The following is a 17,995-nucleotide window of genomic DNA, read 5'->3' on the forward strand; positions in this document are numbered from 1 at the left end:
AATGCAAAACTATAATTTAGCTAGTTGACTATTGCTTCGAATTCTGTCTTTGAGCCAATATTTTTATGTCTATGCCTGCCAAGCATTTGTTATGTAAATAAAAAAATCAACACCCTTCAGATAGACACATTGTGGCAATCAGACCTTTGCAACCAAAAGAAAATGTTCCTGGATCCTTTTAAGTTGCAAGACCAAGAAGTCACTCTGCCTAGGAAGCTATGGAGAGGTGAGCGGTCTCTGCAAGGGGAAAGACAGAATGCAGGGGTACCCGAACCTCAACTCGTGATTTCACCAGCTTGGCAAAGGGTTCACGGACAAGTCTGCCTCCTCTCCTCTAAGCCCACGTCTCACAAATCAGTGGATATTAGTAGATTCTATCTTCAAAATACTTCCAGACCCCAAACCCTATTTGATCTCTGCTGCCACCACTCTGAGTCAAAGACACAATTATCTCTCTCCTTCTCTTTACAAGTTTTCTCTGAGGAGATTCCCAATTCTGTTTTACCCCTACAACCAGTTTTCCAAGCCGTAATAGGAATATTTTCTTTCGATGTGAACATTAGCATCGCTTTCCATTGCTCTTAGAATAAAACCTGTGCTTCCCACCCATGGACAGCGAGCCCTGTGCGCTATGACAGGGTGACACTGACTCGATGACCCCTCTTTCTCTGGCAGCTGGCCCCACTGACCTCCCTTCAGTTCCCAGAAATGACTAGCTGTTCCCCACCTAGAGCTTAACCACGTACCGTTTCCGGTGCCCGGAAGTTGCTGCTCCTACCTGCTTACACTTGATGATTTAGTTCCTGGCTTTTTTTTTTTTTTTTAAGATTTTATTTATTTACTTGAGAGAGAGAGAGAGAACACGAGTAGAGAGGGGCAGAGGGAGAGAAGGACAGAGATTGTCAGGCAGACTCCACACTGAGCGCAGAGCTCAACACAGAGATTGATCCCAGGACTCTGAAATCATGACCTGAGTCGAAGTCAGATGCTTAAGACACCTAGACACCCGGTTTCTGGCTTTAATGTTCGATAGACAGGACTCCCCTGATCACCCTATTCTGGGTACATACCCCTTTTTTATTCTGTATCACGGTGGCTGATTCACTATCTCCATGGCACCCCCCTGAATTTCTAACGACAAGGTCGCGTTGGTTTACTTGTCTATCATCTGTCTCCCACCCCCAAGTTATGTTGGTTCCTCATGTTGGTTCCTCAGCCTTGGGCCTTGGCACCCAGTAAAAACTTATGGAATAAATGAACGGATGAATGAGGAGATGAGTGACAGAGGACATATTCTAACAGGTTTATTACAAGGCAATGTGGAAGGATAAGTGTTAGTCATTAGCTGTTTTGATTACAGATACCTAAGTAAGTAATCACTGAATCAGGATGAAGGCATGAGGGGCTCCTGGGTGGCTCAGTCAGTGAAGCCTCCCAACCCTTGGTTTCTGCTCAGGACATGATCTCAGGGTTGTGGGATCAAATCCTATGTCAGGTTCTGAGCTCAGCGTAGAGTTGGCTTCTGCCTCTCCCTCTGCCCATCCCTGCTCCCGAGTATATAGGCACACACTCTCTCTCTCTCTGTCTCTCTGTCTCTCTCTCTCAAATAAACACATAAAATCTGAAAAAAGAAAGGTGAGGGGATGAAATTTGGTTCATCCAAGTGCCTTGACAAGCAGCAAAGGGAAGCGAGGAGAAGGAACAGGAGAAGGAACCATCTTGCCTCTCCAAGAGCTTATTCTTCCAGAAGAGACTAGAAAGACACATTTAGAACATTGAGGAAACAATCCAAGGCTGCCTTTTCTTTGCACAAGTACTGACAGAATGGTTCCAGCCTGGTGTGACTTTGGAGGGACCGGCCCAGGCCATCTACCCGGGGTCAATGTGCGGCACAGGCTCTAGGAGCAGCAACAATTCAAAAGAAGGAGGGATCATCTCAGGGGTAGGCCGGCCAACAAAACCTCATGGGAGAGCTGGATTTTGCACGGGGCCTCAAAGCAAGCCCAAGATTTGGCTGGACAGACAAGGAAGAGGAGTGATATTAGAATCAGAGAGGAGGTTTTGGCTGATGTTTATGGAAAACGTAATTGGGACCACATTTCTTCTCATTCTAAGAAAGCAGACAGTTAGTTAGGCAAGATAAAGAGGAAAAGGGAGAACATCTAGAAAAAGCAATTACGAAGCCCTAAGATGTAACAGACCCAAGATGACTGCATTTACAAGGCGACTTTTAATTTTTAAGAAAATCCATTCATGAGAGTAAAAATCACCTTAAAACCTTTTTCTTTAGCAGAACAAAAAGACAAATTAGATCCAAGAGGGGAAAATGAAAAATAACTAGGAAATAGTCAGAGGAATATTAAATCAACTTTTCCTCAGCTTAGACTCAACAGATAAAAGACAAAAGAGACAATACTTACAGTGCATGGGTTATACGAGCAAAAGTAATTGGCTATTAATAATGGGAATTTCAGGGTTTAGCCAGAAAGTTTTGTGTTTTCTTTGGGCACTCATTTATCTGATCTATACAAATAGAGACCAACCATGTACCAGGCACTGCTTTGGACCTTAGATTTTAGTGAGGGAGATAGACACTAGAAAGATAAGTAAATCGATATCATTAACTCAAGCTACATGTTACTGATGTGGGTGAGAGGTAGAGAACACTCGGGGCTGTCTTAAGTAGGGTGGTCAGGGAGACGTGAATGGCCTGAGGGAATGATCTATAGTCAAGTCTGAAGCAAGACTTCCAGCAGGGGCAGCATCAGGAGCAAACACCCCAATTAGCCCTGTGTTCTGAAATAAATGGCGCCCCCTGGAGGACATTTCTCAAGCCCTCGCTGTGGTTGAAGAACAGCAGGGGGCCAACCCCTAGAGAGAAGAGGGAAGAGAGTAGTAAGAAAAAAGGTCCAGGAGGCAGGCAGGGATACGGTGGCTCTACACCACACGTTGGGGGGTGGGGGGTGGAGGGAGGGGAAATCACCTGAGGTTTAAGAGGCTTGGAGTGAAAACACAGGATTTACCTGTTAGAAAGTTCGCGTTGCCTATTGTGTGGAGAATAGACCAGAGAGGACAGGAGTGAATCAGAAGTCTAGAAGCTACCATAGGAGTCCAGAAAGGAACCAAGAAGCCCGCAAGAGGTCAGGAAGCCTGTGCAAACCACATAACCATCATCTCTGACATGAACAACAAGAAATTTGCAATGTGAGATAGCCAGAGGATCGCCTTACACACAAGAAAAATAATGTTTCAATTCTTTGTAGAAATTTTGAGTCTGGAGAAACATGAAAGAGGAAAAAAAAAAAAGACAAGAACTAAGAAATGGGACACGGAAGGGAGACACAGGTACTGAATTCCTGCCTACCACCTCCCAGCTCCATGAGATACATGTTACCTTTTACATATTTTGAAACTGAAGCCCATAGGGTTAATTAGTTTGACCATCTGGTAATCGACAGAGTGTCCCATGGGTTCATTAAATTTGTGTCCCAAATGGAACTTCCCATCCTCTCCCCTCAAAGCTGCTCACTGCCCCGCAGCACCCCCATACGTGCAGTTGCCTGAAGCTTTCTGAAGGCTGGCTTGTCCTCCATGGTCCCCCTCCCCCTCCTCTTACAGCCAGTCCATCCCCTTCTATCTCCATTGTCCCTGACTCGTTCCACCATTATTGACCACCTAAATTACTGTCACAGGTTCCAAACAGAGTTCTTCAACTTTCGTCGTCCTCCAATCCATTATTCCTCCTCCAGCTGCAGTAATTTCTCTTAAATGCTAAAGCTCTGCCCCTTCTCTGCTAAAACGAATCATGGTACCCTCCCCCACATTCTTGGATGGAGCCCAATCCCCTTGTCATGGTGTTGAAGGGCCTGCCAAGCTGCCTTCTACTTCAGTCACTGGTCCATACTATCTCTCCATCACATTGTGCATTACAGTTCTGCTGAGCTCCCCTTTGTTCCTCAAACATGGCACACTCTCTCTCCTATACCTTCACACATGGTGTCCATGTTCTCTTCCTGGGAGACTCAGTCTTCTGCCCACAGCTTTAACTTACTCATCTTGGTGCCGCTTGCCCTTTGGGTCTCCATTAAAACATTACTTCCCTTGGAACATTTCCTGGATTTCCTTCCAGCCCCCAGTCCGGGGGGGGGGGGTCCCCCTCTTCAACCACTAAACCACCCCAGTACAGCCCAGTCATATGTGTGGTCATAATGTCTACACTGTCTCTCTTACCCACTACCCCACCACAAGATCCATGAGCGAGAGTCCCACCTTTCTTGTTCACTCCTAGATCCCTTGTCATTAGCACAGTAACTGCCACAAAGTAGATAATAAATAGTATGAGGATGATTAAGTCTTTCATTAAATACATTATTTCATATTCACATGATGGAATAAAATGCAGCCATTAATAACAATGCTTTGGGAAAATAATGATACAGGAGAACATTTGGAACACATTGTTCAGTTTAAGAAGCTCATTACAAAAGAGAATGCACAGTAAGATCCAATTTTAGTTTTCTAAGATACACATTAAAGAAAGAGACTTCAGGGGCACCTGGGTGGCTCAGTCAGTTAAGCATCTGTCTTCAGCTCAGGTCATGATCGCTGGGTCCCGTGACTGAGCCCCACCTCAGGCTCTCTGCTCCGAGGGGAGTCTGCTTCTCCCTATCCCTCTGTCCCTATACCTGCTCGCTCTCTCTCTCTCTCTCTCTCTCTAATACATAAATTAAAATCTTTTTAAAAAATTAAATTAAAAAGATACTTCAAAGATTTGCCTAAAATTCAAAGTTTCTCTCTTGGTGGATGCACTTAGAGGCGGGTTTTTTTTCCCCTTGGGCTCATCTGAGCATAGGTTTCTCTGATTGTGAAGGTAAAATGATAAAATTACTTAAAGTCCTAGACTGTAACACAGCAGAGTCTAATGGTCAAGTGCAGTGAGCGGGGACAACGGTGAGATCAGCCCATGCGCACGCCCTGGTGTACTGGGACCAGACGCATCACTAAGTGTAGACTCTTTGGAAATCGAAAGCAAGGAAGGGACAAGGTTCTTCATACGAATTACAATTAAATATAACTGGGTCAATTAGAAAGTAGAGCAGTGGGAAAGGCTTCAAGAAGGGGAAGCCTAAGCATCTACCTTTGGTGGCCTTTTATCCGTATGACATCAGATCTCAGAGGTGAGAACTCCACTAGAAAAACTAGTCAAAGAAAAGCGTATTGAACCAAAAATAGAATATGATAAAGTCATTAACCGACATTCTTCTACATTCACAGCTGCGTGTGTGGTCAGCTCTCTTAGGCCTATCTCTGTCCAACCCACCTTCAAATGTTCCCAGGACTCAGAGCCCAGATCTAAACTGTTCAAAGTAAGAGCCAGGATCACAGAACATGGTGCTCTGGTCCAAGTCAGACAAAAATGTCCTTCTAGCCTCCTCCGGCTATCTAAAACAGGGACTATATACATAGAGACATATATATGGAGATAAATTCTGCTGCAGGGAGGCAGAAAGAATTGTACTTACTTTTAGGATATTTGTATTTCTATTATCAATAATCTTTGTTGCTCCTAAAGACCATGATATAGGTATTCTGCTTCCAACATGGCAAAGTAAGCTTTTTTTTTTTTTTAACAGATTATTCAACAAATACCAACTGTGAACTCCAGACCAAATAACCTTCAACTATGTGGCTCTGGAAAGTAAGCAAAAGCAGACAGGTTTTGGAGGAAGGTCAAAACGTAGAGGCAGCAGCCAGCGCTCTCTCTGCCCACAGGGACCCCGGGAGGAGCCCGGCACAGAAGAAGAGAACCAGAGAAGGGATCCCCAAATAAGGTATATGAAATCCGCCCAAGTCTCCTATGACCCCTAAACCGCGCTGAACAGGATACGGGACGGGATCTGATCTCCCCCTCACTGCTGGAGCCTAACCAACGAGAGTCACCTAGTTGTATTAGCGATCATTGGTTCATTCATCTTGGCTCCAGTTTCCTCCCATATGAAACGACAGTGTCGCAAAAGTTTTGAGATATTCACTCCCTCAGACATTCAGCAAAAGGCCCATAGGTATTTAAGTGCCAGGTGTGCTAAGGAATACAAAGGAAAATTTAACATCACTGCCCTCAACAAGCCTGGAATCTTATGAAGGCGAGCAGATGTGCACCCAACTAGCTAGATGTCACACGAAGTTGAACTTGACCAGAGAAGGAGCTCAGTACAGCAGAGAGAACATGAACTCCAGAATCAGACAAACTTGGCTTATCTCCTGGGGCCATCGGGATCCTCTTGTACACTAAGCAACCACTCTTACATGAATCACTTAGCCCACTGTTCTGAGTACTGTAGACCAACTTAATCCTTACAACAACCTCATTAAGTTGGCACTAATACTGCCTTCACTCTACAGATGCAGAACACGTGGCAAAGAGAATTTGGGGTTGTCTGCCAAGGTCACCAAGTAATATGTGATCAGACACAGATTCCAACTCAAGCAGCAAAGTCTACCCACCTCTCAGCTACTAACTGCCAACTTATCTTAAATAATAACTTTTCAGGTGCTAAACACAGAGTAGGCACTCAACCAACAGCCGTTATCTTCATTGTTACAGTTACCGCTGAGGCTGTGGCGATTCCTGAAGCCACAAGAGAGATAAGGGATAAAGATAATGAAATTCAGGACGTGATACCCGAATGTTCCAAGTCAAAAGGTTTTAAGAACACTAACTAATGTTCATGGATAAATCTGGACACATGCCTTAAGAAATCGGAATTCCTGGGGTGCCTGGGTGGCTCAGTGGGTTAAAGCCTCTGCTTTCAGCTCAGGTCATGATCCCAGGGTCCTGGGATCGAGCCCCGCATCGGGCTCTCTGCTCAGCGGGGAGCCTGCTTCCTCCTCTCTCTCTGCCTGCCTCTCTGCCTACTTGTGATCTCTCTCTGTCAAATAAATAAATAAAATCTTTAAAAAAAAAAAAAAAGAAATCGGAATTCCTATTTACATATAAGCTATCCCTTACCTCTTCTTAAAAAGAAAAGCAGCAAGCTTCCATGATTTAGGTATTCCTCCGTTTGTCACAATGGAACTTCCAGCTGTCACCTGCCAACACTGACCTGGGCATCAGAACGGTTCCCCAAGGTGAAATAGAGCTAAAAATGACAGGAACCTGGTGACATATCAAAATGACTGCCTTGTCCCACTGCTGATTTGAGAAGCAGCGGACAAAATCCCTTGCAGATTTAAACAATCTCAGAGAGATAGCAAAAAAATGTTTCGATCTTTAAAAATAAATAAATAAATAATCTCAGAGGAACTGTGCTATGTGGGAGTTAAAAAAAAAGAAGAAAGAAAGAGAAAAAGATGAGAAATATGAACTCAACTGAAAATCAAAAATTAATCCGCATGCACCAAACATAGAAATTAAGTTTTACTCACACTTGATAAATCTGAAAACCTGCTTTGTTTCCAAAAGGTGAAACCATGGGATTCTTGGGAGTCCAAGGATCTCAGCTACTCCAATTCTTAAATGAAGTGGTGATTTAGGGATGATGCCAAATTTTAAAAGAATAAGAATAGTATTTTATTCAGGCCTGCTAATTTTATGAGGACGGGCTGCACATTTCTTATGGAAATACATGTAGTTTAATAAGGTCCTCAGAGAGTGTTTTCTCCAAAGCTCTACGTATCAGGATACTGGGGAAAAACAACCAAATCCCAGGACTGTGTAACTCCTAAATCCTTCCTGGGTAACATGCCCAGTTTCTGAACAATACACATTATCTCGGAGGTAATTTTTATGACATGTGTGGCTATTGCCTGTAAATCCCTTTAAGATGAAAAGCATTACCACTGACATTTGAGTTGGACAAAAGGATTTATATGGCATGATTACTCAAGGCTATAAAATGTAGAAAAACAAAAATAGTTTGGATAAACCCTTGGAGCTTGTTGCAGGGATTTAACCTACGGGGCCTCTGGGCCAACATTAAGTTTTAGGGAGTCGTTTAGAGGTTATGAAACTTTTCTTCGCAAACATTACTTGAAACAACAAGCTGGATTTATTGACTCAGCAAGGGGCTCTTACATAGATAGAGTTGAATCAAAGGCTTTTCGGAATAAGGTCCCTTAAAGGTAAAAGTCAATCCTTATCATTTTGCAATAAGAAAACAATGCCTGGAAGAGATAAAATTTATGACTCACCCAAAGTGATATGACTAAAGCCCCCACCAGCATCGTCATTAACATCACTGCTAATATTATTTGGTATTTAGTATTTCCCAAGCACAGTGCTAGGGCCTTTTCTGTTCTTCACACCAACTTATAAAGGATGTCCTAACATCATCCTCATTTTCTAAGTGAGAAAAATGAGCCTCTGAGAAGCAAAGAGCTGTGAGGGGGGTAGGTCCAGAATTCAAACACAAGCCATGTGACCCTAATGCTCCACATTGGTGACCAGCCCACCCCCCACCTCCTCACCGGCCCGACTCAGGTGTCTATACCTCCGGGTCAGAGAAGGGCTCCAACCTTCCGTGGCTCCAGAGCTTTCCTGGTTATAAGATCTGCATGTCGGACAGTGGAACCCAGCGTGATGTTCTAACAGTTCAAGGACTGAAGGAAGCAGATCCCCCGCCCCTTGTTTGCAATAATCGCACTCAGGACTATGGTACAAAGAGCTGTTAAGACAAATTCTGTCTGTAATCCCATCAGAAGGCATCACACCAGAAAATATCTTTAATGTTTGTAAAGTATATCAGATAAAATAATATCTTCTCAAAATAGCACCTGAAGCACCATATTCTCACTCCGGTCTCTGGTTGAGCACATCCAGGGAAATGCCAGAAAAGTGATCAGATTCGATGCAATGCGACCCAAGGCCATGCACCGTGCAAATCGTCACACTTCTGGAACCCACAAATGGGCTTTCCCGCCGAATGTTCTCACCTCTATTAAGTTCTTTGTTATTCCCTCTCAGTCTGCGGGGTATCCTGCCTCAAACCCTGAGGCAGAAAGAAAATAAAAATCGAGATGCTGAAGCAGAGAAGATGGCCAGATATGTATTTAAATATATTCATCTATTTAAATTTACACATTTAAATATCAATAGGCAGCGATGGTAAGTATATATAATTAGACATCTTCAGAATTGTAATGCATTTAATCTAAAATTTAAGGATCTCAGAGTCCTAAACCAAACATAAAGACAATATCAGCACACAGAGTAAATAACGTAGGCAAAAAATCTGCTTCTAATTGCTTCTCTGTGCTGTTGTCATTCAATAAGGTACAGATAAAGAAACACTGGTGACATTTTTACTTTCGTATCTTAGCACCTCCACCTATAATGTCCCTATAAACTGAAACGGCACTTTACAGATGGGGACCCAGTGAAAGTTAGGTAGAAATTCAGAGAAAAGACAGAACCTGTTGATGAAGGATAAAAGTCTTAAGTGTGGAAAAGTCTTAAGTGTGGGAAGAAAGCACACACCTTCCAGAAGGAGCGCTTAAATGATCATCACTGCACACAACGTCCAGAGGGCCTGATTTTGAACTTTCCGAAAGAGGTTAAAAAGAAGGCGAAGAGTCAAAGAGACAGATACCCAGGAGGGACTCCAACGTCGGAGGACTTGATCCAGAGTGGAGGGAGAAGGATCCTTGAAGGAAACGGAATGCAGATGAAAAGGATGGAAAAGAGCCAACCTATGAGCACTCAGAGTTGAAAGAACTCTCCAGAGGGAAAACCCAGTTTTAACAGCTTTCTGGACTGGAAGGAAACTGCTGTAAAAGGATCTCGCTGGACTTACAAAAAAGGGAATTTATATATATATATATATATATATATATATATATATGTATGTATATAATTTAAATATATATATGAAAAAAATTTTTTCTAGCTTTTCCCAGACTTGAGAATTTTTAGCAGGGTCATTTAGAAGTTTTAGAACCCAACAGACTTTTCATTTATTTTACTTATGACTCTGGTTACAAAGATCATCTTTTAAAATAAACAGGATGTGGAGGGGTCGGGACCTGGGTGGTTCAGTTGCTGAAGCGTCTGCCTTCCTCTCAGGTCATGATCTCAGGGTCCTGGGACCCAGTCCCACATCGGGCTCCCTGCTTGGTGGGGAGTCTTCTTGACCCTCACTCTCTGCCCCTCTTGCTCATGCTCTCTCTTTCTTAAATAAGTAAAATCTTTAAAAATAAATAAACAGGATCGGGGCGCCTGGGTGGCTCAGTGGGTTAAGCCGCGCTGCCTTTGGCATGATCGGGTCATGATCTCAGGATCCTGGGATCGAGCCCTGCATCGGGCTCTCTGCTCAGCGGGGAGCCTGCTTCCTTCTCTCTCTCTCTGCCTGCTTGTGATCTCTCTCTGTCGAATAAATAAATAAAAATCTTTAAAAAAGAAATTAAAAATAAATAAATAAATAAACAGGATGGAACTTATTTTAAAGGATGTATTTAGAGACAGTATAAGACAGTGGATAAGAAAACCAGAGCCAAGTTGCCTGGGTTTAAATTTCTAGCTATGTGATTGTAGGCTGGCTATTTAATCTCTTGTGCCTCAGTTTCCCAAATCTGTTAAATGGAAATATTAACATCATCTGCTTCACTGGATTGCTGTGAGGGTCAGATGAGCTACAAGACATTGAGAGTGATATCTAAGTGACAACTTCTATAATTAGTTTAACATATTTTTATGAATCTCTTACTAACATAAAATATGGAGCTAAATGCTCCATAGGTAGGGTATTTCCCACCCTTACAAGATAACATGGGCAAGCAGGGCAGACGGAATTAATGCATATGAAGAAGTAGATGAAGAAAGGGCACACAGCATACAATATTAGGAAATCATTACTAGTTTTCTTAGGTGTGATCATTTTCCAGATGCTCAGTAATATATGAAGGAGAAGGTCCTGATCCTCAGAAAACACAAACCAATTTATTTGGGGATGAAGAGGCATGATGTCTGTCATTACTTTCTAATTGCTTTGCAAAGACCCAGACCATATACATAAACGCATACATATAGAGCAGACATGACAAAATGTTAATCACTGGAGATTAAAAGAAAAAGAGGAAAGAAAGAAAGAGAAGAAGGCAGCAAGGATCCAGTGCTGGCTCAGAATCCAGAACATTCTGTGCACTTGAGACACTTTCCAAACTTGTCTTCACAATGTGGCTATATGAGAAGGATCCCGGAGACATAGGCTTTTTAAAATAAAGTGCTCTATAAACATTCTTTTCTACAATCAGCACCCAAAGAGCAAGCCAGTGGGAGGGGCTGCTTTAGAAATGCCAGCCCAGCCTCCGCTCCCACTAAGAGGCTCTGAAACACGGCAATGCATCCCTCAGAACTATAATTAAAGCCCCTTTTTCCTGGTCCGTCTTCAGGGAAGGTAAACCTCTGAACAAAAGTCTTCATGCAAAGACTGCTGGGAAATCTGTCTCCATCCTTTTAATCCCAGATCATCACTTTTCCTCTAGGCTTTATCTAGATGCCATGGAGGAGCTGACAGGCCAATGGATAAAAAAGAAGGTTCCCTAGACAACCCTCCGGATGCCCAGCTTTCAACTGACATCCATGTGCTAATGTGTCTGTTTGGACTTGGCCTAGACTTCTGCCCCAACCTTCGGACTCACATAGAACTGCCCAGGTAACATCTCTGCTTGGATGCCGCAAAGGCCCCTCAAACTCAACACATCCAAAATAGAACACCCCTCTTCTGCATTCCCTTTTCTCCACGAATGGCACAACCAACCGTAGAGTGAGATGGCACAAACATGCCCTCTTCTCCCCTGCCCCCCATAACCCACCCAACTCAGGCGCCCCTCATTTGACCTCTAATGTTATACCCTTCCGTTTCCACCAGTCCACATCTACTCCCTGGACTTCTGCAACAACCCCCAAGCTTCTCTCCTTATTCCCACTCTTGTCCTTCTCCAATCTACATCTATCCACGGTTTAACAGTAACCATTACTAGGAAAACGATCACGATGAAGCAGCTAATGTGGAGAAAGCCACAACCAGGCACTGTGCCAAGGCCCTTACCTGCCTCATCTCCTTAATCCTCATTGTCCCTCTTAAGTGGGCAGCATCCCCAATGTACAGACCAGGAAACTGAGACAGACGGGCATGAGCTCAGTCAGCCACAAGAGGGGGCTGTGAGTAAGTGGCTGAGTCAGACTCCAGACCGCAGCCCCTGGCTCTCCCTCAGGATGAAAATGCAGTGCTCTGCCCAGACCCACAGAGCCCCCTGAAGCCCTACACACCCCAGCCTCCAATCACCCACTTTCTTCCTCTTTGTCTTCCCTCATCAGTGATGCCATCAACTCCGCCCTCCTCCTCACTGTCCTCACTCAGGGTCTCTCCCCATGTGGGCAGCACTCCCAGCTCCCCAAGGCTGAGCAGCTTCCATTTGTACCTCTTCAAGGCCCCAATCCTGCTGTCATTAAGTACTAATCTGCGCAGGACGTGCCACGGGAGGGGCCGTCCCCACTTTACTAACCCTGATGTCCCAGCACCCAGCACGGTGCCTGGTGCACAGGAAGTGTTCAGCCACCTTTATCCACTAGAAAAATGGAGAAAAAGTAAAATTCCTAGGTCCTACTTCAAGGGCCATCCCTTATTACAGACGTAATTTTTTTCTAAATACTCAGATTTTTAAATTTTTTTTAAAAAATATTTGTTTGAGAGGAAGAAAGAAACAGAGGAGGAGGGAGAGAGAGAATCTCAAGCATGCTCTGGGCTGAGCGTGGAGCACGACACAGGGCTCGATCTCACAACCCTGAGATCATGACCTGAGCCGGATTAAAGAGTCAGACACTTAATTGAGCCATCCAGGCACCCCACTGTTTTTTCTAAGTTACTACCTTTAGGAGCCTCTGCAGCTTCATTTTAACCTTCTGGTGGCAATCAAAACAATCAAAAATAAGCAATTTGGAGTTTTCAAAACTCTTTAAAAATCCTATTTGTCTGCGGCATGGCCTGTGAAGTCCGCAGGATCACCATAGCCCACGTTTAGGAGGATCAGGGAGGGGGGTAATGATTTGCCGAGGTAGATCAGCTCGTGACTCTGAAGCCCGTCCTTGACCATAAGCACAGCCCACAGCCACCTAGGTAGCAACTGATGAACCCGGGCTTAATGACACTGGGATCATCTGCAGCGCCCTCTATCTGCAAGTGACATGGTGCAGCTTGCTCAGCCGTAGACTTCAAACGTTTCCAAGTTTTCCCATTTGCTTCAGAGACTCAAGGGGAGGGTCAAAGGCCAGGCTCATCAAACACACTGAACTCCATTGTCATGGTAACCTTAGGTGGGTCACATCCTCCAGCGTCTACCCCTGTGCAGGTGAGCAGAAGCTGGGGACAGGATTCACTTCTTTAGTTCGTGTCTTCAAAATATTAAAGAGTAGAAGGGGCTACAGATCGCAGGTGCTACTCCTGGGTCCCCGAGCCCTCAGGTCACCTGGGAGGTCAGTCCCTTTCAGCAGCAGCCCGCTGGCCCCCTGCAGCCTCTCAGCTAGGGGCAGGAGAGGCTAATGTGGCCGACAGAGATTTTCCTGATGCTCAGACTCTGCACTTAATCTCTGTACTTCATGTAGTTGTCAACGCCCCTTCTGTGGATCAGGAGCTCACATGCTGTTTTAAGGGAAAAAACTCTCTAATAGTGGGTTATTCTTACAGTCTTAAAGTTTAAGGTAATAATTTCCAAACATCCCCACACAGAAATGAGAACTTCCTCTAAGACTAAAGTCATTCCTTGCAACTGGATAGCTATGATTATCTGTCTGCTCCTTCTGATCAAACCACTCTCAGAGTAAAACTTGGTTAAAGTAAAAGTAGCTCAAAAGATGGGGTTTTCCAGCTAAACTGAAGTTTCTAAGATTGTATGAAGCTGATTTACAAATAAAAGCAGGTGAACTTTATGTTGAAATATTTTTTATGTGGGACGCCTGGGTGGCTCAGTCGGTTAAGCGTCTGCCTTTGGCTCAGGTCATGATCTCAGTGTCCTGGGATCGAGTCTTTCATTGGGCTCCCTGCTCAGCGGGGAGCCCACTTCTCCCTCTCCCTCTGCTTGCTTCCCCTTGCTTCTGCATGCGCACGTGTGCTCTCTCTCTCTGACAAATAAATAAATAAAAGTTAAAAAAAAAAGAAATATTTTTTATGTGAACTGGTATCAAAAATAAGTAAAATTTTGGAAAATTTTAACATGTGAAATTTAGGAAAAAACATATTTATTCATTGTATTGCATTTATTGTTTTTCAATGTATAAATAAAAATCACAGAAATTCCTGGATTATGTCTAATATTCAAACATTTTGTAAATAAAATAAGAAGTTCTCTTGTATGGATTTTTCCAGAAATTTAAAGCTGATCAAAGTAGTTTATGATTTAAAATGAAAACAAAAGGGACTCCTAGGCAATAATATTTACCTTCTGGACACTGGCAGGTGAATCCACTGAGATTAGAAACACACGTCGCTCCATTTCTGCATGGGTCTAGGATACAATAATCAATCTTGGATTGGCAAAGCTCTCCAGTATAACCTGAGTAAAATAAGAGATACATTTTATAAAATGTGTCATTTCAAAACCACAGTGAACTGCCCCAGGAATTGATGGAGTCCACTGGTAACCACCCACCAAAAGCACAGTTTTGAGCTAAAGAATCCCCTGGCCACTCCTTGATCTACTCTGGTTTCGCAACAAGAAATGATCATCACCGTTTAGAATTGCAGTTCAAAAATAATTTCTTTTACAAAAGTCTTTATTGCAAAGACTTTTCTTCAGCATTAGCTCTGCATTTTATTTTGAAATACTAGTCAGAACCTTCAGAAATGGAGGGGTCCCAAGTTCTTACTGACACAGGGCAAAACACAATCTACAATGTTCTGCTGCGCCTAGCCAAGGAGGCCACTTTCCTTAGGTCATCCCAATACCTATCTTGTAGGTAAAAAATGGGTATTTTTCCTAGCATATTTTCCTAGCATTAGGAAAAATGGTAGATGTTAAAATTTTGTTAATGTACATTTTACAGCTGGAAGAACACTTCTGTGTTAATGTCATGCCCTATCCCCCCATTTTAAAGATAAAGAGATTGTCGGTGTGATAGAACAAATCAATAGGAGGAGAGACAAGAGCCACATGGTCCTCTCAATTGATGCAGAAAAAGCATTTGACAAGATATAGCATCCATTCCTAATTAAAAGGCTCCGAAGTGTAGGGATAGAGGGAACATTCCTCAACTTCATAAAATAAATCTATCTATCTATCTATCTATCTATCTAAAAACCTACAGTGAGTATCATTCTCAATGGCGAAAAGCTGACAGCCTTCCCTTTGAGACCAGGAACACGACAGGGGGATGCCCACTCTCGCCACTCTTGTTCAACATAGTACTAGAAGTCCTAGCAACAACAGATAACAAAAAGAAATAAAAGGTATGCAAATTGGCAAAGAAGAAGCCAAACTCTCTCTCTTCACAGATGACATGATACTTTATATGGAAAACCCAAAAAACTCTACCCCCAAACTATAGAATTCATACAGCAATTCAGTAATGTGGCAGGATACAAAGTCAATGTACAGAAATCAGTTGCTTTCTTATACACTAATGATGAAAATATAGAAAGGGAAATTAGAGAATTGATTCCATTTACTATAGCACCAAGAACCGTAAGATACCTGGGAATAAAGCTAACTAAAGAGGTAAAGGACCTGTACTAAAGGAACTACAGAACACTTGTGAAAGAAATCGAAGAAGACACAAAACGATGGAAAAGGGGCGCCTGGGTGGCTCAGTCAGTTAAGCGGCTGCCTTCGGCTCAGGTCGTGATCCCAGCGTCCTGGAATCGAGTCCCACATCGGGCTCCTTGCTCAGCCGGGAGCCTGCTTCTCCCTCTGCCTTTGCCTGGCACTCTGTCTGCCTGTGCTCGCTCTCTCTAACAAATAAATAAATCTTTAAAAAAAAAAAAAAAAAAAAAAACGATGGAAAAGCATTCCATGCTCATGGACCAGAAGAATAAACATTGTTAAAATGTCTATATTGCCCAGAGCAATCCATATTTTCAATGCCATCCCAATCAAAATTCCACCAGCATTTTTCAATGTGCTGGTACAAACAATCCTAAAATTTGTATGAAACCAGAAGAGACCTCATCTTGCTAAGGAAATGTTGGAAAACAAAACTGGGGCCATCACAATGCCTGATTTCAACCTTTACTACAAAGCTGTGATCACCAAGCATGGTACTGGAATAAAAACAGAAACATAGACCAATGGAACAGAAGAGAGAGCCCAGATATGGACCTGTAACTCTATGGTCAAATAGTCTTTGACAAAGCAGGAAAAAATATACGGTGGAAAAAAGACAGTCTCTTCAATAAATGGTGCTGGGAAAATTGGACAGCTATGTATAGAAGAATGAAACTTGACCATTCTCTTACACCATACACAAAAATAAACTCAGAATGGATGAAAGACCTCAACCTGAGGCAGGAATCTATCAAAATCCTAGAGGAGAACATAAGCATTAACCTCTTCAACATCGGCAACAGCAACTTCTTTCGAGACACGTCTCCAAAGGCAAAGGAAACAAAAGCAAAAATGAACTTTTGGGACTTCATCAAGATCAAAACTTCTTCACAACAAAGGAAAGAGTCAACAAAACAAAGAGACAACCCACAGAATGGGAGAAGATATTCGCAAATGACACTACAGACAAAGGGCTACTACCCAAGATCTATAAAGAACTCCTCAAACTCAACACTCAAAACACATAATCACATCAAGAAATGGGCAGAAGACATGAACAGACATTTCTCCCAAGAAGACATACAAATGGCTAACAGACACATGAAAAAATCTTCATCATCATTAGCCATCAGGGAGATTCAAATCAAAACCACATTGAGATACCACCTTACACCAGTTTCTAACCAAAATCAACAAGACAGTAAACAACAAGTGTTGGAGAGGATGTGGAGAAAGGGAAACCCTCTTACACTGTTGTTGGGAATGCAAGTTGGTGCAGCCACTTTGGAAAACAGTGTGGAGATTCCTTAAGAAATTAAAAATAGAGCTACCCTATGACCCCGCAATTGCACTCCTCAGTATTTACCCCAAAGATACAGATACAGTGAAAAGAAGGGCCATCTGTACCCAGTGTTCATAGCAGCAACGGCCACAGTTGCCAAACTGTGGAAAGAATCAAGATGCCCTTCAACTGACAAATGGATAAAGAAGATATGCAGTGGGGTACTATGCCTCCATCAGAAAGGATGAATACCCAACTTTTGTATCAACATGGATGGGACTGGAAGAGATTATGCTGAGTGAAATAAGTCAAGCAGAGAACGTCAATTATCCTATGGTTTCACTTACTTGTGGAGCATAAGGAATAACATGGAAGACACTGGGAGATGGAGAGGAGAAGTGAGTTGGGGAAAATCAGAGAGGGAGACAAATCATGAGAGACTGTGAACTCTGAGAAACAAATTGAGGGTTTTGGGGGGAGGGGAGGGGAGGGTTGGGTGAGGCTGGTGGTGGGTATTAAGGAGAGCACAGATTGCATGGAGCACTGGGTGTGACACATGAACAATGAATCTTGGAACACTGAAAAAATAAAATAAAATAAAAAAGATAAGGAGAGTGAGGCACTTATAATGTTAAGCACATTAATGTATTATTCTTAATTTTATTTGAATCACATCAAATTCACTAAATTCTCCATGAAGCAAGACTCCAGTGGTGATTTCATTGGATCGTAACATAACCACATGTGTGGTGAGGAAACAAGGACTACCATTGATCAGAACACAATCAAAAAGCTTTTTAAAAAAATTCTGAATTCTTTATTAACTTTGAAAACAAAGCCCTCCAGAGAGGCAAGTCTGAAAGAATAATATGCCAACATGTTTCTCCAAAAGTGGAAAATGGTTATGCAGGAAAACCTGGAAAAAATAAGTGCAAAGAGGAGTTGCCCTTAGTTCTCCTATTT

At 42.9% G+C, this 17,995-nt stretch overlaps 1 protein-coding gene across 2 annotated transcripts in view; it reads right to left on the reverse strand.

Moving 5' to 3' along the window:
• DNER (delta/notch like EGF repeat containing) overlaps positions 1 to 17,995 on the reverse strand; it is a 321,150-nt gene that overhangs the window by 74,551 nt on the left and 228,604 nt on the right. For both annotated transcript variants that reach the window (XM_044241774.1, XM_044241775.1), the window contains exon 7: positions 14,431 to 14,544. In XM_044241774.1, coding sequence (XP_044097709.1) covers positions 14,431 to 14,544 — 114 coding nt within the window. The remainder of the gene's footprint in view (positions 1 to 14,430; positions 14,545 to 17,995) is intronic.

This window comes from Neovison vison, chromosome 3 (genome assembly GCF_020171115.1).
Source record: "Neovison vison isolate M4711 chromosome 3, ASM_NN_V1, whole genome shotgun sequence".
Classification (NCBI taxonomy): Eukaryota; Metazoa; Chordata; class Mammalia; order Carnivora; family Mustelidae; genus Neogale; species Neogale vison.